Source organism: Mustela erminea, chromosome 11, assembly GCF_009829155.1.
Source record: "Mustela erminea isolate mMusErm1 chromosome 11, mMusErm1.Pri, whole genome shotgun sequence".
NCBI classification, from domain to species: domain Eukaryota; kingdom Metazoa; phylum Chordata; class Mammalia; order Carnivora; family Mustelidae; genus Mustela; species Mustela erminea.
In genome coordinates this window covers 89,725,196-89,743,995 of record NC_045624.1, presented here as the reverse complement: position 1 = coordinate 89,743,995, position 18,800 = coordinate 89,725,196, and the positions used below count along the sequence as shown (strand labels likewise).

General features: G+C 36.9%; 1 protein-coding gene across 1 annotated transcript; it reads right to left on the bottom strand.

Moving 5' to 3' along the window:
- Window positions 1-18,681, bottom strand: CBLL1 (Cbl proto-oncogene like 1). The gene is made up of 6 exons (XM_032304971.1): window positions 18,557-18,681; window positions 13,244-13,411; window positions 9,781-9,881; window positions 9,318-9,401; window positions 5,999-6,072; window positions 1-3,535 (listed from the first exon to the last, which is right to left on the bottom strand). Exons 1-6 carry the CDS (start codon window positions 18,567-18,569, stop codon window positions 2,500-2,502), a joined length of 1,476 nt encoding a protein of 491 aa, XP_032160862.1. The 5' UTR covers window positions 18,570-18,681; the 3' UTR covers window positions 1-2,499.
- Between the last annotated feature and the right edge of the window lie 119 nt (window positions 18,682-18,800).

Here is an 18,800-nt window from a genome sequence, read left to right as displayed (position 1 = left end):
TAGTATTTATGCTTCCATTTTATTGTTTTTAAGAATTAAACTGCCACCTCAGTAGTCTTAAGAGCAATATAATGAAACATACATACATTTAATTTAGACTTATGTCCATCATAGCTTCAAAGGCTTCCCTGAAATAAGGCTGGGATTCACATCTTTTTCCTTAAGGAAAGAAACACTAACAGTAATTTTGTTATCCTTCTACCCACCCACCCTCATTCAAACAATAACTGGATGAATTCAAGTCTAACACCATTTAAAAATTTTGTCTGCTGCAACACATTCATCTGATCTGCCTCCCTGCATAACACATATTTTTTAAACCTAACTGAAAAGAAATCATTTTTAAAGTCTATGAGAATTCTCTTAAACATGTGGAAGTTTATCATGATACTAACTGTTTTGTCCAATACATAGGCTGAGTGGTTTCATACCACGTTCAGCTCTAGTGAATTTCAGTAAAAACAGGAGAGCTCCTTAGAGAAAGTTGAAAAGCTCTGAAGTGAATTTGGCTATTTTCTTATCACAAGAAACAAAGAATGGTATTGGGTTTTCAACAGTAATATTTTAACAGCTCCTAAACAGGGGCATGAAAAGGAATCAAGTTTGCACCAGTCCAAGTACCTACAGTAATATGATAGAAGCACTCACCACCACCATTTCACACTAGTTCATACTTCACTCCCACGCTTCTAGTAACAAGAATTTCTCACTACATCTATTGCATTAACACTGGACTCTCAAACTGCTAGATGTGAAAATCACTCCATTAACTTAAAAAAAAAAAAAAAAAGCATATTCATTATTTTCAGCTGGTCAAGGTTGAAATGATCATTGATATCATCTCTAACTTCAGCTCTAAGTTCATAGACACCTCTGCATCTGATGATCCAAGATGAGAAACTGTTTTCTGCTTGTATCTGACAGAATTAAATGGTAAATTAGCCATCAGTTCACCCTTTGTCAAAAAGAAGTGTTCTAAATTTATGCACTACAAACTAGTTATAAATGATATCTGCATACTACATTTTTCATGTTTATATTATGCACCATTTTAGGGGGGAGGAAATACTTCACAGGGGTTTATTCAAAGGATATAAAATAATATCCTAAGAGTATTGATTTATACATACGAGATCTGTATAAAACATTAAGTGGTCATCTTAGCTGGACTGTAACAAGCCCCTATAATGCAAAAGCTGACTCTAAAGGCACCTTATAAAGCTCTGAAATTCACAATTTAGTCATCACTTTTCTCCAATACAAAATCGTCTGGTGGTCTGCACTGTTGACTCCCTTTTAAAACGTTCCAAATTTTATAGTGCTTAACCAATGAAAGGAATAGGAAATAATTAACACTTTTAAAATTTCAAGTTAGAGAAAAAAACCTTATCACACAGTAATGAAACCTGAGCAACGCAAGTTTGTGATTACAAGAACGTCCTTCATTAATACAGTATTCCTCGATGGCATTCAAATTGTACTTTAAAACCCAATAGACAAGAACCCACTCAAAGCACAGATCAAACTCTACCAGGAAATGAGGAATTATACAAAGCCTATTCAGCCCTAAATATTTAAGTTTAAGACAATGAGCAGAGTAGAACACACTTCATCTAGATAACACAGTTTTAAACAGTTCTATAAAATAATGTTACTTAAGATTAGTAAATGTGGTGCATCATGTGATTCCCACCATTCGGTAGAAAGAATTAACGAGTAACAGTATCCCCCAATAGCTTGGAGCCTGTAGAGTCAATTGCTTTGGCCGTATCTTTCCAAATAACTACTAATGCCTTTTAATATTACGAACATAAATATGGAATTCCAATGTATTTTGGTGCTCCTGAGGCTGCCTAAAAACAAAAAGGCATCCAAGTGAAGTGCATTATATATTTAATATACCTCAAAATTTCAGTGCCTAAAATGTGAAATAATTCTCTACCATTTAACAGTCTGCCTTACAGTAAATTCTAGTAGATTTTTACTTTTAGGATTTTATTGTAACTTTGGGAAATTAGTGGTAAAACATATGGTTTTAAAAAACAGTATGTGGCTGCACTTAAATTCACATAAAAATAGCATTTTTACAACCATTTTGAAATTTTATCCTCTTACACAGGTTAACAAAATGTATCACAAGAAAAACTAAATGTTGGATTTAACAAAAGCCGTATTTTTAGAAGTGGAACAATGAAAAATTCTTCTCAAATTTTTTACAAATGGTCACCTCTGGGTCAATTTACCACACTAGGGGAACAAAGTTGTTAAAACATAGCTGTGCTCAACTGAGCCACTCATCTGCACTACGGTATAGTACTTGAAGTCAATCCTAAGGTCAAGATTTAAAACCATTTTAAGAGACAAGACCCTAAATGTTTTGCGGTCACCTCAATAAGAGGTACTCTTCCTTCCCCCAAACAGTCAAAGCTTAATTAAAAGATTGACTATACATAAGTTTTTGTTTTTCCTCATCATATCTTCAGTTCAAAGTACTATTAATCATTGGTAATACGGTCTATATCTTGTCTGATCTGGATGATGTGGTCCAGGAAGTGGGGTTTGAGAAGGCGGACCCTGCATTCGTGGAGGAGGAGGTGGCCCTCTCGGTGCAGGCCATATACCAGGACTCATTCCCCCTGGTTGTGTAAATGGAGGGCTCAGAGTTCCTTGATCTTCACTGAACTGGGGTAAAGAGTTAGGATTGTAATGGTGAGGAGGGGGTGCGGTTACAGGCGGACCACCATGCTGAGGTGGGGGAGGTCCTGGAGGAGGATGGTTCATATAAGGTGGCATCTGGGCAATAATATGTCCAGGGGGAGGGGTGATTGGTGGTGGAGCAGAGGTCATTGGTGGAGGTGGAGCTTGGCTATACACCAAGTGAGGAGTACCTGCAGCCTGGGGAGGATGTGGCATTGGATGGCTGATTGGTGGTGGAGGAGGTGGGGGTGGTGCGTAATGTTGCTGTGGAGGCATAATATGATGCGGGTGCGATACCACTGGTTGGCCCTGATATTCAGGATGGTGGTGAGCAGGTGCTGGGGCAGGAGGTGGTGGTTCTCTAGCACCTGAATTTGAGTCATCCTGAATAGGGACAGTTATTAGATTGCTGTGTTTTCTTGTTGAAATACGAAAGGTTTCCTGACTGACCGAGCGAGGTGGAGGTGGAGCCATGGACAGCTCTGCAGGAGGAGCACGGATGTCCTCGTGTGGCTGGGTATAGTGCTCGTGCGGCACGTGCTGCAAAGGGGGTGGTGGCATCATGATGTGCTGCTTTGGCGGGATATGGCTCATATGGTGCTTGTCTGGCGGCATTATAAAGCGATCGGGGATTTCGGCTGGCGGTGGGGCAATAGGAGGATGGACGCTTTCGAGCGAAGCACGGGTAACAGGTTTTCCAGCTCTCATGTGGCGGTGGTTGATATGAGCCTGTAAGTCCCTCTGAGACAAGTACGTTCTCTTGCACCCTTGAACAATGCTACACATGAAGAGAGAACCTCGCGTACACTGCTCGATTCGCTGCACAGGATCACTACAGCTAAATTAGAAGGGGGAAAAAAACGATTTACTGAAAGCAGACTATAAAAACAACGCACGTAACTTCACAGCTACGCCTGTTTCTAAAATCAGTTGTGGAAAACACTGCAGAAGTACACGATTAAAAGCTATAGTTACTGTAAGTGAACCTTTAATCTCTCCCACTCTGTGGTCTGTTCCCTATTAAGCGTCAGCTTTTCCACCAAACTCAGAACTCTTATTACAACAAAACATTACAAGTGCTCATCAAACAGTGTATGTTTTAAGAAAAGACCTAGTCTTAAACTATAAGAGACTCTTAATCTCACAGAACAAACTGAGGGTTGCCGCAGGGTAAGAGGGTAGCTAGAGGGTGGTGGGGTGATAAACATAGGGGAGGGTACGTGCTATGGTGAGTGCTGTGAAGTGCGTAAACCTGGCGATTCACAGACCTGTACCTCTGGGGCTAATAATACATTATATGTTTATAAAAAAATTTAAAAATTATATATATATTTAAAAAAAAAAAGGGAAAGACCTAGTCTTCCTAAGACCTCGAATGATCTGGTTGTCTCAAACAACTCTATGCTTTGCATCCATTTGCAAAAATATGCAGAAGGGATAAACCGAAGATCTGTCATAGTCATGGAATCTAAACTTATTTAGTATTTACTGAACAGTAAGCACATGCTGAGCAAACAGTATGACGTAGACAATGCTATGTGGACCACCCAAACGAGTATGATCACCCATCAGGGCTCCTAACATTCAAAACTGTCAACAACTTCAGTTCAAACCCTGACTATCCAGAGTCCCTTAAGGAAGCATTACCAGACAATTTCACTACTAAAAGTATTACACACTCCCTTCTAAACTTTAAGCACTAAATTTAACTCATTCTTACTGACTCAGGGTCAAAATTATAACTCTTTTTCATTCACTGTATTTAATCCACACTTGCGTTTGGAGTTTTTTTGAAACAGGAAAAAAGGACTGAACCAGGTATGAGAAGAAGTAGGGTCAAGCATTGGCTCTGTAAACTTGGAGAGGTTTTTTAATCTTTTTATTTCTTCATCTGCACCATGGGGTTTAAACATGCATTCTACCTGACTCACCATGGTTTTTTAATCTACTTTGCCCTACTCAGAGAAGAATATTCTAGGATAAATAAAACAATGAACTAGTGATTCAGCACTACGTATGCACAGATACAAGCCACAATTGTGGAGTGTGTGTGCTGGGTCATCTGAGAAGAAATTAAATGGCTCTACACTCTTGAGTTTGAGTTGTGCCTACACTTCCATCCTTGCTGTCAGGCTGGCTGGCACTCCTTGAACCTAGGAGGTTTCCCATAAGTGGCCATTCGGCACAGTTCTTTTTTTGCTTCTAATCTGCTACAAACTCGGAAGTACCTCTACAGTAACAGGATGTAAGGCACTTTGTTTTGGGGGTTGCTTAAAAGCAACAGTGTATGATATTCATATTAACTTGGATTTCCATTTCTTCACTTCCTGATTTGAGTCTGATAAGCCAAAGAGGCTTATGTTCTCTAATAGCTAAGGGCCAACCAGTGAGGTGCTTACTAGGGAGTTACTCTTAAAATCTCGAAGACTAAATTCCTTTTAACTATTAATATTAGAAGACTTAGTGAATCACCCTTTCTCTCTCAGTGATGCCAATCCTCCTACAACTGTCCATAATTCTGTTCTGAACCAATATTTCCAATCTTGGGCTAGCTTCTGACACAGGTCATAAAATCTCAGAAGCCTATAGTTGTTCCAAGGAAGTCTGTCAAAAAGCTTTCTCAAGCCTTCTATCAATGGATAGAATTTATTCTGGATCTTTCAAGACCATCCCAAACTGGATCAATATCAACCAATACCTCTAGATCTTCTTCATAACTTGTCTGAGCTGATGCCATGACGGTGTCCTAAGATGTACTCGAGACATAAATAAGATTTGAAGGCAATAAATAGGAGCTTATACTTAACACAGCACTTATTATATACTAGGTACTATATATTCACATACTAGTTTAGTTCTAACAACACAGGGAGGTAGATACTATTACTAGCTCCATTGTACAGATGAAGAAACAACCTGTCACATAGCTAATAAGTGGCTGAATAGGGATCTGAAGTCAGGAATTCTAATTCCAAAGTCTCTGGTCTCAATCACTGGTTGATACTACCTCTATAATGTGCCATCAGGGTAAAAAAAAAAAAAAAAACTCTTTTGATTTATAACACTAATTCTATGATGACAAATGTATTTGTTTTGGCCAATCTGAATTGACAGATAATAGCTTCCTAGCCCTATCCTAAGGGGAAGGCTATAGAGCTACTCTGGGCTCACCAAGAAAGATGAGCCATGTCTGCATACTTGATATCCTGCTGCTGATTTACATCATACCCTGACCTTTAACCTAGTTTACAATTCATCCCATCACAAGCTTTATTATTTAAAAATGTAATGATAATCTTACCCTGGACACATCTTATCTCCTTTTTTTTCATGTAAAATAGCACAGTCATAGCAAAAAACATGCTTGCATGGAATCTGTGAACAGAGACATATTAGTTAAGCACAATAGAATTTAAAATATTACCATAAAAAAATAGACATAGAAGGCACTTGAGAACTATTCCTCAAAAACACCATTTATTAAGTACTAGAATAAGTACTAGAAAAGCAACAGTTAACCTTTTTCAGTAACAAAGCAATAGAAACCTTGGCCCTTTCCCCAATAAATGTATACATATGCATCTGCTTACACTTTCTGGAAATATAAACACTATGAGTTTTATCCTGTGTTTCCTAGCATGTGAAGCTCCTAATGAAGCCCACACTATTCAAACCAATCTACAGATTTAATGCAATTTTTCACGGAATTAGAACAAAAAATCCTACAGTTTGTATGGAACCACAAAACCCTGAACAGCCAAAGTGTAATCTTGAGAAAGAACAAATCTGGAAGTATCACAATCCCAGCTGTCAAACTAAACTACAAAGCCGTAGTAATTGAAACAGGATGGTACTAGCACAAAACAGACAAATGAATGAAACAGAACTGAGCCCAGAAATAAACCCATGCTCATATGGTCAATTAATCTATGACAGAGGAAGCAAAAATACACAATGGGGGAAAATGCTGTCACTTCAATAAACGGTGATGGGAAACTGGACAGCCAAGAAAAGAATGAAACTGAACCACTTTCTTATACCATACACAAAAATAAACTCAAAATGGATTAAAAAACTACATGTTTGACATGAACCTGAATTCCTAAAAGAAAACAGAGGTAGCAATTTTCTGGAAAGCAATCTTAGCAACATTTTTCTAGAGGTCTCCCCAGGCAAAGAAAACAAAAGCAGAAATAAATAACTGGGACTACAACAAACTAAAATGCTTTTGCACAGCAAAGGAAACAATCAACAAAACAAAAAGACAACCTGCAGAATGAGAGAAATTTGCAAGTAAGATATCCAATTAGGGGTTAATACCTAAAACACATAAAGAACCCATACAACTCAACACTAAAACAAACAGACAAAAAACCAAACACCACTCAATAACCTGATTAAAAATGGGCAGAGGACCTGAATACACATTTTTCCAAAGAAGAGAGATGGCCAATAGTCATGTGAAAAGAAGCTCAACATCACTAACCATCAGAAAAATGCAAATCAAAACCACAATGAAATACCATCTTAAATCTGTCTGAATGGCTAGTATCAAAAGGACAAGAAAGAACATGCTGGTGAGAATGTGGGGAAAAAAGAACCCCCACTTTCCACTGTTGGCACAGCCACTGTGGAAAACTGTATGGAAGTTTCTCAAAAAACTAGAACTTAAAGTACCATATGATCCAGTAATTCCACTTCTGGGAATTTACCTGAGGAAAACGAAAAACACTAATTCCAAAAGGCATATGCACCCTTATGTTTACTACAACATTATTTATAATAGTCAAGATAGGGAAGCAACCCAAGTTGTCTAATGATTGATAAATGGATAAAGAAGATGTGGTACATATACACAATGGAATATTTAAAAATTAAAATAAAGCAATAAATAATATAGAAACAATAGTACAATAAAATAATACAAATAAAAATATAATAAAAAAATACACTCATAAAGAATTAGATCTTGCATCTGTAACAATGTGGATGAAACCAGAGGGTGTCATGCTAAGTCAAGTTAGTTCAGAAAAAGACAGGGGCACATGAGTGGCTCTGTCAGTTAAATATCCGACTCTTGATTTTGGCTCAGGTCAAGATATAAGGGTCATGAGACTGAGCCCCACATCAAGCTCCGCACCCAGCAGGGAGTCGGCTTCTCTTCCTCTGCCTCTACGTCACCCCTCTTGCTCATGAGCACACACACTCTCTCTCCCTTTAAATAAATCTTTAAAAACAAAACAGAAAGACAAATACCGTATGATTTCGCTTACATGTAGAATGTAAAAAACAAAACAAATACAACAAAAAGAGAAACAGTCATAAATACAGAGAACACATTAGTGGTTGTGACAAAATAGGTGAAGGTGATTAAGAGGTACAAACTTCCAGCTATGAAACGAACAACTCACAGGAATGAAAAGCACAGCAGAGACAATATTGAAATATACTGAACTGTGTTATACAATATTGAAATATAGTCAATAATATTATAATAACTTTGTGTGGTGAAAGACGGTAACCATTCATGGTAAGCACAATGTAATGTATGTAATTGTCAAACTACTATGTCGTACACCTGTAACTTATTTATTTATTTACTGAACGATTTTATTTACTTGACAGAGAGACACAGTTGAGAGAAGGAATACAAGCAGGTGGAGTGGGAGAGGGAGAAGCAGGCTTCCCGCTGAGCAGGGAGTCCAATGCCAGGCTTAATCACAGGACCCTCGGATTATGACCTGAGCCGAAGGCAGACGCTTAACACTTAATGACTGAGCTACCCAGGTGCCCACGTGAAACTAATTTAACGTCAACTATACTTCAATTAAAAATAAAAAATTTAAAATAAAAAAAAGTTTTTTAAAAAGCTCCCAAAGAATACTATAACCATGTTTTATCTTATCCTGTTCCTCCTGAAACTATTCCAAAGCAATAAAATAATAAGATCTCCTACATTTAAGTAGCATTTTTCTCTGACAGTTAATGAACCTATAAAACTCTAAAAATAAATCAAAAGGAAACAAAAATGATGTTAAACCATTTTAAAATTCACAATCCATTACTGTTAGTTATATTATACAGAAAAGCAAGGGAGTACAATTTATGCCCTCTACCAGCAGACATGTTACTGAGTTCAATTTTTTTTTCCAAACACAAATGTGAAACTACCTTTTTTTAAGGGAGGCTGTGTCAAAATTACTATAAAATTACAGCTGGGGGTTGTAATTGTTTTTAATGATTAGAATTCAATTCTCCAAAATTCTAAATAGTATTATTACATTAAGTTATAACCATCAAAAACGAATAACTGATTTTACTCTTTAAACAAGAAAAAAATTTTTCCTTAATGAACTGTAATAAATGTACACTAACAGGTATCAAACAGTCCAAAGAAGTAAGTTTTCAGAAGTCAGTTTCCTTAGTATTTTTCAACTAATTCAAGAATTTGTCAGTTAAATGCATGTTATCCCAAAATTTCCCTTAGCTATTTCATACTTATTTAAAAATGTCACAAACTTAGTCATTGAACCATGATAAACCTACCTACTTAAATTTCAGAATCCTATCTCTACGCAAATGTTTACGTTTACTAAAACATTTAATTTAGAAATACTTACCATTCGCCCATAGATTTTAATAGGCAATCCACATTTGTCACAGAAATGAACTGGTGTATCATCCTTTTCACCTAAGATGTTTATCTGTTGAAATGATATAATTAAAATTTCCTTTTTAAGCATTTCTAAAAATTATATTTATAATTTATGCAATGAATTGGTTAGTATTTATAAAAACTGATAGAACCATTAAGGTTTTTTGGGTATAATTCCCATATATTCCATATCATTAGCTGTGCCACTGTTAGGGTTTTTTTTTCTCTTAGTGTTTAAGGTTATTGATTTTACTTGACTTTACTGAAAATTACTTCAAATTATTTTTGAAAATAGTTGAAACAGGACATTAATGAACACATCATTTGAGTGTTCTAAAAAGTGTAATAGCTGTAATAAAAGCTCAAACTATTCTTTAAGTATTCTGATTGTTTTTTATTGTTCTAATAAAATTTATTTTTAGTTATACCTGGAAGTCCCAAAAAAGGTGTCCAGGAAATCTTCTCTGATTTCCAAACAGTTCACCCCCTTTACAGTCATACCGTTCTTCTTCATTATAATCAAATCCTTCTGAGAAAAGAAAGTGTTAAAGATTAACTTTTCACAGCCTAAATTTCATTTTGGAAGTACATGCAACATGGCACCACAGACCTGTTCACCGAAAAGCCCATCTGACGCCTTTCAAAGCTCTTCTAAGGACAAGATAATCAAGACTAGTTTAAATTGAGTTTAAAATATCAGCTAGAAATGATCTTGGCAACCATCTAGTCCAATTCTCTTACTTCACGTTTGAGAATATTGTAGTTTGGAGACCCATAATAACACACAGACTAGTGGTAGAGCCAGAAACAGACCTCTAGAAATCTTCACTCTCACTCAAGTGCTCTTATTAACTCAACAGACTATCCCTAACATAAAACTTCACTAATTACCATCATCACACTTGTTGCACAAACTTTAAAGATACTCATCACCACTTATTCTAATCTACCTACAAAAGTGGTATCATGTTACAAGTGATGATTTTTTCTTTTTAAAGATTTTATTTATTTGACAGAGAGAGATCACCAGTAGGCAGAGAGGCAGACAGAGAGAGAGAGAGGGAAGCAGGACTGGATCCTAGTACCCTGAGATCATAACCTGAGCTGAAGGCAGAGGCTTAACCCACTGAGCCACCCAGGCACCTGCAAGTGGCTGATTTTATTGCAAAAGTATATAATGGAAACAAAGAATTCTTCACGTTTTCTTCTTACAACTTAAAATTAGGTATCCTCTCCTTTAGTCTTAAAACTGAGCCTGATTTTAGACATACCTCATCCTTTCAGTTAAAACCTCTCCCTGGTTTATCAACCAGACAGCAGAAGCCGTATCATATCTATTCACAAGGATCCTTCTCTACACTGCATATACCAATAAAGTTATAAAGATCAAATGGGCTCAATTTCTCTGACCCTGACTGTAATCTTCTCATCTCACACAAAAGAAGAGAAAACTATTGGGCAGTGTGATGGTAATTCCAATTACCTAGAATCCAATTACCTAAAGTAAAGTTGAGAAGACACATCTATCCCTCCAAAATGCCAGGCTTCTCAAATCTCTTTTGGCCCTAGAACTGGTAAACAGAGTAGCCCAAGCACACAAGTTTTAACTTTACCCACATGGCTAAATTACAGCACCTGTTTATGGAGTGGTCCATGGACATACACACAAATACAGCGATGCAAGGATTCTTCAAAGCTGATCTAGATACTCAGTACACTAATGATCTCCAATACAGAGTAGAGTTCAAAGAGTGTTCTTATAAAGTTACAAATGAGTGACCTTAAGTAAGTTTTATAAGGCCCATTTATACCTTATAAAAGCTGCTGTCATCGAAACTCAAAATAAGGAAAATCAATTTCTCTTATTTATCTAAAATGCAGAAAATTATTGCATAAAACAACAGACAAGAAAATGAGGAACATATAATCATTTTTCAAAGTAGTTCACCCTGTATTCCCATCCCTAAAATTACATATATATTCGTATAGGTATCATAACAGAACCCAAAACTCCTTATTTTGATAAATGCCTAGGAAAAGCACCAATCACTTATTATTTTTTTACCCCAAATAAGTGAATCTAGAGTAGTCAAACATTATCTTCAGCCTCAGTTTGCTCTATTAAGAGAGAGGACGGTAACAATTCCTTATAGAAAGGGTGTGGGCTTGCGGGGTGAGAGGAGAGGGAATGAAGGGATATTTGAGAGGAAAAGGATAGAAGGGGGTTGTAACCTTATTGCCTTGTTGGATTATTACAATAAGAATTTACTTGCATACTACTATGCAGTTTTTAGAAATTACTGAAAGAAACCAAAAGACCAAAGAGGGAGCACCCTAGGTTATGGATAGTGTGACTATTTTGATTCCAAAAAGATATAGAGATAGACTGTTGGAATAGAACAGAAAATCTAGAAACAGACATAAATACGTTTAGACCTTTAATGTATGATAATGATGGGATTCCTATTTGGCACAGATACGATAGATCATTCAACAGTTGGGACAAATAGCCAACTATTTTAGAGAAAAAATAAATACAGCCAAACTCCACTTTATTTTTTTAGTAACCAAATATTTGTCCATAAATGTTTCAATGCCAGCTAACTTTTTCTGTAAAAGGCTAGATAGTGTGTATTTTAGGCTGTGTTGGCCTCTTGTAATCACTCAACTATGCTATTACAGTGTGAAAGAAGCCATGAACAGAACTTAAATGAACAGGCATGGCTGTGTTCCAATAAGACTTTACAAAAACTGGGCTGGATTTGGTCCACACGCCAGTCTGCTGACCCTGTACTGAAGAGTAAGATGGGAAAACTAATTCATGCTCATGAAATAGGGAAAAGGCCTTTCTAAGGATTTTATAAAACCCAGAAGTCATAACAGAAAAGACTGGATTGGTATCCGACTACACAGAATCTTCAAACTTCAATACAATAAAAATTGTATATAGAACATGTAAAAGACAAATGGTGAATGTACACAATATATGACAAAGAGCCAATCTGTGCATTCACTGGGAAAGAAGTCATAAAAGCCAAATGGTAAAATAATTTATAAAGAACTCATAAAGAGAAAAATAAACAGAAAAAATTAAAGGATATGAACATGTAGATCCTTCACAAAAGAAATAATCAATACTATAAAAAGATAGATATATATATACATATATATAACCCCACTCATAATTAAAAAATATATGTCAAAACAAAAATTTTAAAAGGTTAATAGTCCCAATATTGGTGCGTGGGAATTAAACTGATTTTTTTTTGGCCAAGCTATTTGGCAATATTCATTAAATTCTAAAATGCACAGTATCTATCAAGTTATAAAATACCTAAATCATGCAAAATGTTAAATTTTAAATGTTAAACCAAGGATGCATGCTAAGCTATATGTACAAGAATATTTACTACAACATTGTTTTCAACAGCAAAAAAGTTAGAAAAATTATTAAATTATGACACATCCATTAAGAAAATATCTAAACCTATTTTCTTAAATGAGCACAACTGTACATCCTGATAAACTGCAAAACTTCAAATGCATCTTACATGCAAAAATGGCAGTTATACATTAAAAAGTTACTATAAAAAATTACTTTGGTGAAGTATTGTCAAGGGAGAGGAACAAATTTCACTTTTAATACTACGTTTTCGGCAACATTATTTAGTTTTTTCTTTTAACAACAGGTAGTGTTACTTTTAATAACAAAAGAAAAAAAAACAAAAATATTATAAAGGAAGAGAAAAGTACATGCCAAAATGAGAAGTCAAACAGAAAGACTAAAATATGAAGACAATAAGATAAAAAAGATCTTAAATAAATAAAGAAGAGCACATGGATTATTTGGTGGAATGAGACTTCCGGACTTCTCAACTTAAAACAAATTACCTTCATCCCCAGGTGGAGCCTTTGCAGGCATCCTGTTTATAGTCCTTGGAGCTCGAGGTGCGGTTTTGGTTTTATTCCCTTGTTTGGAGATGAGCTTTATAGGAATGCGTCTTCGAACATCAAGACCACCCAACGATCCGGAACTATTAGTGCCTTGTAACTCATTATCTATGTCAGAAGGAAAAAAAAGTTGTGATTTTTTTCAGTTATCCTTTTCTGAAGGTTATTCTGACACAGGTATTAAAATCACATACCCAACATTATCAAGGGCTAAATATCTGGGCTCTGATTTTAAATATTATGTTATATAAGTTTAAACACTAATTTTCTCTGTACTGGATAAAACCTTAAAGCAATGCTTTTTGAGACACAGAACTCTAAAAAGTTGACAAAAGTTATAGAACCTCTCTCTGAAGTAGACAAAAATTTTCCATGACTCCAGAAGAGTTCACAGAAAACATAAAACCCTTCACAGGCCCAAGATAAGAATTTCTGTCTTTAACCAGAAGAGATTTTCTTAAAAGGAAACAAAAAAAAAAGATAAGAAAAAAAAGAATAAGAGGAAGGAGAAGGAGGAAAAGAAAGAAACCATCCCTATTCTCCACCAAGCACACAAAACACTTAAGTCTGTGAAGTGAATCTACATTAGGACAATCAAAACCAACACAAAACTAACACTGACAATGGCAAAATTAAATAATGCTTCTGAAAATGAAGTCAGTTTTAAGGAAGGTGATTATTTCCTTAAGTGTAAAATGGTTTTTCTAAAAATTATTCAAGAACAGCAAAAATTACTACACCATTTAATAGTAGAAATACTCAATAATGTATTTGTGCTATACCCTTCCTAGAGATAAAATACAAGTGTGTTATTCTGAACAGCATCATAATGGAAAGTTAGAGTTTAGGAGGATGCAAAGTTTCTGTGATTAAACTAGATCTAAACAAGGGACACTGTCTAAGTCCCTGCTTGTTATTAGCTATGAAACAAATAAACTCATTTCTCATGAGTAATGGGAGCATTATTTCATAGAACTGACTCCATCTGAAGGTTGTCTCCCTTTTTAAAGTCTATGACAAAATATTACAATACAGAAAATATTCACCTTTACCAACTAAAGACACAAAGGGAAAGGCCTTAAAACAGGAAATGCAAATAAAATAATTTTTAAAAATAGTAATGTTTTAAATGTGAAAATTACTGAACTGCCCCCACAGGAGATATTACCATCACGACTGATAGGCACACTGTTCACATCACATTCAGTAAAAGCCAAATTTGGAAAGTAACCTAGTACTAATGACCTCCAAGGATCAGACACATGTTAATTCACATCAATTTGCACTCTTCCTGAACAGTATTTATTTAAGTTTTATTTATCTACAAATTCTCTATACCTACATGGGACTCAAACTCACAACCTTGAGATGAAGAGTCGCATGCTTTTCTGATCGAGCCAACCAGGTGCCCCTCTTTCTGAGCAATATTTAGAACAAAATTCAAGATACGTTCTTAACAATTAAATATCTTTCAGTCTACTTTCTACTATTACTTTTATAATAGCTAATCCTCAAAGAAAAAAATTCATGGAAAGGAATTACATGGTTAGCTAAACTCTTGACTTAGGATAAACTCAACTTGGTCAACTTGCAACACTTCACAAAATGTATTAACAAGTTGAATAATAGATTTCATCTGCTTCCACTCTAGTTATTTATGTAAAAGTACCTACAAGCAATGTAATAGCCAAAGGACAGACATGAATCAATTTTTTCTTATTCAAAAGGTATTCCTGATTTTTCAATAAAATAAAATAGCAAGTTAATATAGACAAATTTAACAGTTCAGTGTTGTCCTTCAGATATTAGAAGGACTCAATGGTTTAACCTAGAGGAATGACCAAAATACCAACACTTCATTATGGCAAATCCTTTTCCCACCATCCTGAACAGGTGTCACAACAGTAGCTTGCTTAGTCTCCCACAATTTTTAGGAAGTCCACTGCCCTTTAACACCTTGCCGCCTACCTCACAGATTGCAAGCCCATAAACAAAGTACAACATTTAAGAGTGACATCATTCTGCGTTTGTCTCCCTTTTCTTTTTAATTAAAAATCAGAAAATACAGCACAATTTCTTTTTGAATATGCCAACTAAAAACATAAAGCCCGTAACTACACAAATCCTTGGATATTATAGAGAAAATGAGAACTAAAGCTATCCCTGTCGTTTATTTTTCTTTTTTATTTTATAAAGATTTTCTTTTTAAGTATTCTCTACATCCGGGGAGGGGGCCTTGAATTTATAATCCCAGGACTGAGTCAGTCACATGCTCTACCGGCTGAACTGGCCAGGGACCTCTTTGAGGCCATTTAAGATGAATCCACTTTAAAAAGGAGTAACACTTCCATATTATAGTTTTTTTTTATTTCATTTAGAATTTTATCCTGAAATAAAGGAACCAAGAAATATCTTACCAAATTTAGATTTCAGTTACAACCAAGAGCTGATTCTTAGAAGGACCAAAGAATGAATCAAGGTTAAATCATACTTTCCTGGAGTAGTTTTTCCTGGCAAAATTCTATTAGAACACTACAAGATAGCCTTCATTTTATGTTTGACTTTTCAGCGTAATCATAAATTCAGTCAATTTTGCGTATAATATTCAAGGGTATCCTCAATGTCCCCAAGACCCTCTCTTAATCCTTTGACGTTAAAATCTTTCTTTTAAGATGCCTACCTAATCATAATGTCTTCAATCATCTGGCATTTCCTCAACTTGCCAATGATTTCATTTGCGATTTAAACAATTACCAAATTCACGCTTAAGAATCCCATGAAAACCTAAATCTTTTGCAAGGTTTATAACGAAGCAAGGAAAATGACTTAAAACAAAATTAAAAGATAGAAAAAGATGTGCCTGGCTGGCCCAATCAGTAGAACGTGTGACTCTTGATCTAGGGGTTGTAAACTGGAGCCCCAGGTTGGGTGTAGAGCTTACTTAAAAATAAAATCTTAAAAAAAAAAAAAAAAAAGAATAGAAAAGGAGCAGCAGTGTTATCTGAGTAAGAACTAATTTTTTAGGTGGTCAACTCATTTGTGAATATTTTCATGTCAGGATGACTCTTTCCTTTCTTAGGCAACATTTTAACCTAAAAACTAGGGATAACAAATACTCAGAGACATGCCCAGCCCTACTACAACTTCCCAACATAACATCCTCTAACTGTGCAATGGGCTTGACCCCCAATTCCAGTAACAGGCTCTAATGATAACTGTTTTGCTAAAGCTGCATGTGTGCTACTCGAACACCAAGGTCCCAGAGTTTCAATTCTACAAAACTTCCAAGTACTAGAGTTCCTTACATACAGCCTGGGTCTTGGCCCTCTTCTTCTCTGTATTCTCATTCAAGTGATCTCATCCATCCTCATTCCATAAAATATGAGCTATCTGGTCCTAAGGCTCAAATATGTATTTTTCAACCCACATCTTTCCTCTGATCTCCACCTAACATCTTCCCTTGTATGTCCCAGTACACAGCTCATACTTAGCAGTCCAAAATCTCATTCCCAAGTTCCCAGGTCTCAGCTTTACCACTTAAAAAAAAAAAAGTCTGTTTACTTTCCAAGTTTTCTCGAACTTAGTAACAGACACTACCTAGCTGTCAAACCAGACACCCTTGCAAAGCTCCTACTGAGTTCTACCATGAAAATATGGAATCTGCACATTTCCCTTTTCCCTAAACAAAGCCAACTTCACTAAGTTGAGCCTCTGTTCTTGTCTACTGCAATCACCGTTTCAATTGTCTATTTTCTATTATTCTTCCTTCCCTCTCTTATGCCATTCCGCATGAACAACCTATTGTCTTTTTAAAAGAACTTATGTTTCTCCTGTACTCCTGTTCAATGGCTTCATATTGCACTTAAAACAGAATCAAATCTTTACCATGGCCTTCAAAGTCTTTTATGATCTGACTCCTGCTTTCCTTTCCAATCTCTTAGGTCCCTTTTCTTTTGGCTAAGCTGGAGCTGACTAACCTCTATTTTTCCTTCCTCAGAATCTTTGTATTTGCTAGAAATGCTTTCCTCCTCACTAATTCCATGGATGGATTTTTCTCATGTATCAGATCTCAGCTTGTAAATACTACCTTTACAGAAAGACCCTCCCTGACCACTCTCTCTGAAGCTTCCTCCTATTTAGTCTTTACCACAGTTTTTTTCAAAGCACTCATCATGATCTGTAATGTTTACGTTAAAAAAAAAAAAAAAAACTTGTCTATCTTGTCTTCCCCAACAGAATGTAATCTCCATGAGGTCAGGGACTCAGTCCGTCTAGTTTACAATTCCATCATCCCATCTCCAGGCATACAGGTATCTAGTGTATGTTGTGCTGACTAGCATTCACTAAATTTTATAGAGATATAATTTTATATCTATATGTACAAAATTAAGTAGGTATTTGATGATTGAGAGCATCCTAACCAATAGTTAATACAAAAAATATCCTTTTTTCCTATTTACGATACAGCTGATAGAACTGTACGGAACACTAACTCCAAATGCACTCATTCAGTATCCAAAAACCACAAAGAAGGAAAAGCCAAACAACACATAACCAAGAGCGGAGTCATTCTTACTTGAAGAAAGAGATCAGAATATCTTGAATTTATGCTCTCCTTTGTAAACGCCCCCAAATGATGAGTAAGGACCACAGCCGGAGCGCGGGGCATGCTTTGGACTCAGGCAGAAAAAGCCGCTCCGAGTATGATTCCGAAAACCATATCCGACTCCCTTCTCCCACCTCTAGCCCATGAAAGACCGGAGAGACAATAACGACCCGCAGTGATCACCGCAGCACCCGCCCAAGGCTGGCTGAGACAGCAGGAAGTCTCCAACCCACTCCCGCGCATCGACTCCCAGCGTAATGAGCTTTCCCGACTGAGATTGGAATCTACCCGCCAGTCCCCAACACGTAGAGCAGAGCACCCGGGATGAAGAAAAAAAGAAGCAGCAGCAGCAGCCAGGGCTCTCTCGTCCCCACGAGGCCCGCGCCGCCCACCGTCTGGGCTGGGAGCTCAGCAGAACCAGAGAAGCGGCTGTTGCCGGCACCGAGGCTGTAGGTACCACACCGGACGGTAGGCCGGGAAGCAGCAGGCCCTTGCCGGGCACGGAAAAGGGTCTGTAAGATTTCTTCCTCACCGCCACCCCCCACTCCTGTAGGGCGAGCGTATCCCCTCTCTGCCCGCTGGGCAGCCAGTCCCAGGCCGGCCAAGGGGGCATGGAACCGGGACCCCCACTGCCTCCGCCTCCTTACCAGTGTGATCCATGATTCGGCTCGCAGGGCACAGTGGGAGCGGAAGTCAACCGCGCCGGAGTCGCAGGGAGCGCGTGCGCTCTACCTTCCGGAGCCCGGGAGGCGGAAGTGCGACCAAGTTGCCGCGGCTTTGGCCTCCCCGGGTTTCCTGCTCTCTTATCCACTACCCAACTCCGGTGAGGGAGTCAGGCATAGTTCGGGGAGAGGGGGACAAAGAGGTTAAGCAAAGAGCTTCCAAGTCCAG

Coding starts and splice junctions, on each gene's coding strand:
- CBLL1 (XM_032304971.1), bottom strand. Junction 9,882..13,243: donor GGCTCCACCTGGGGATGAAG/GTAATTTGTTTT, acceptor TTCTTTTCTCAG/AAGGATTTGATTATAATGAA. Junction 6,073..9,317: donor TTAAAATCTATGGGCGAATG/GTAAGTATTTCT, acceptor CTCTGTTCACAG/ATTCCATGCAAGCATGTTTT.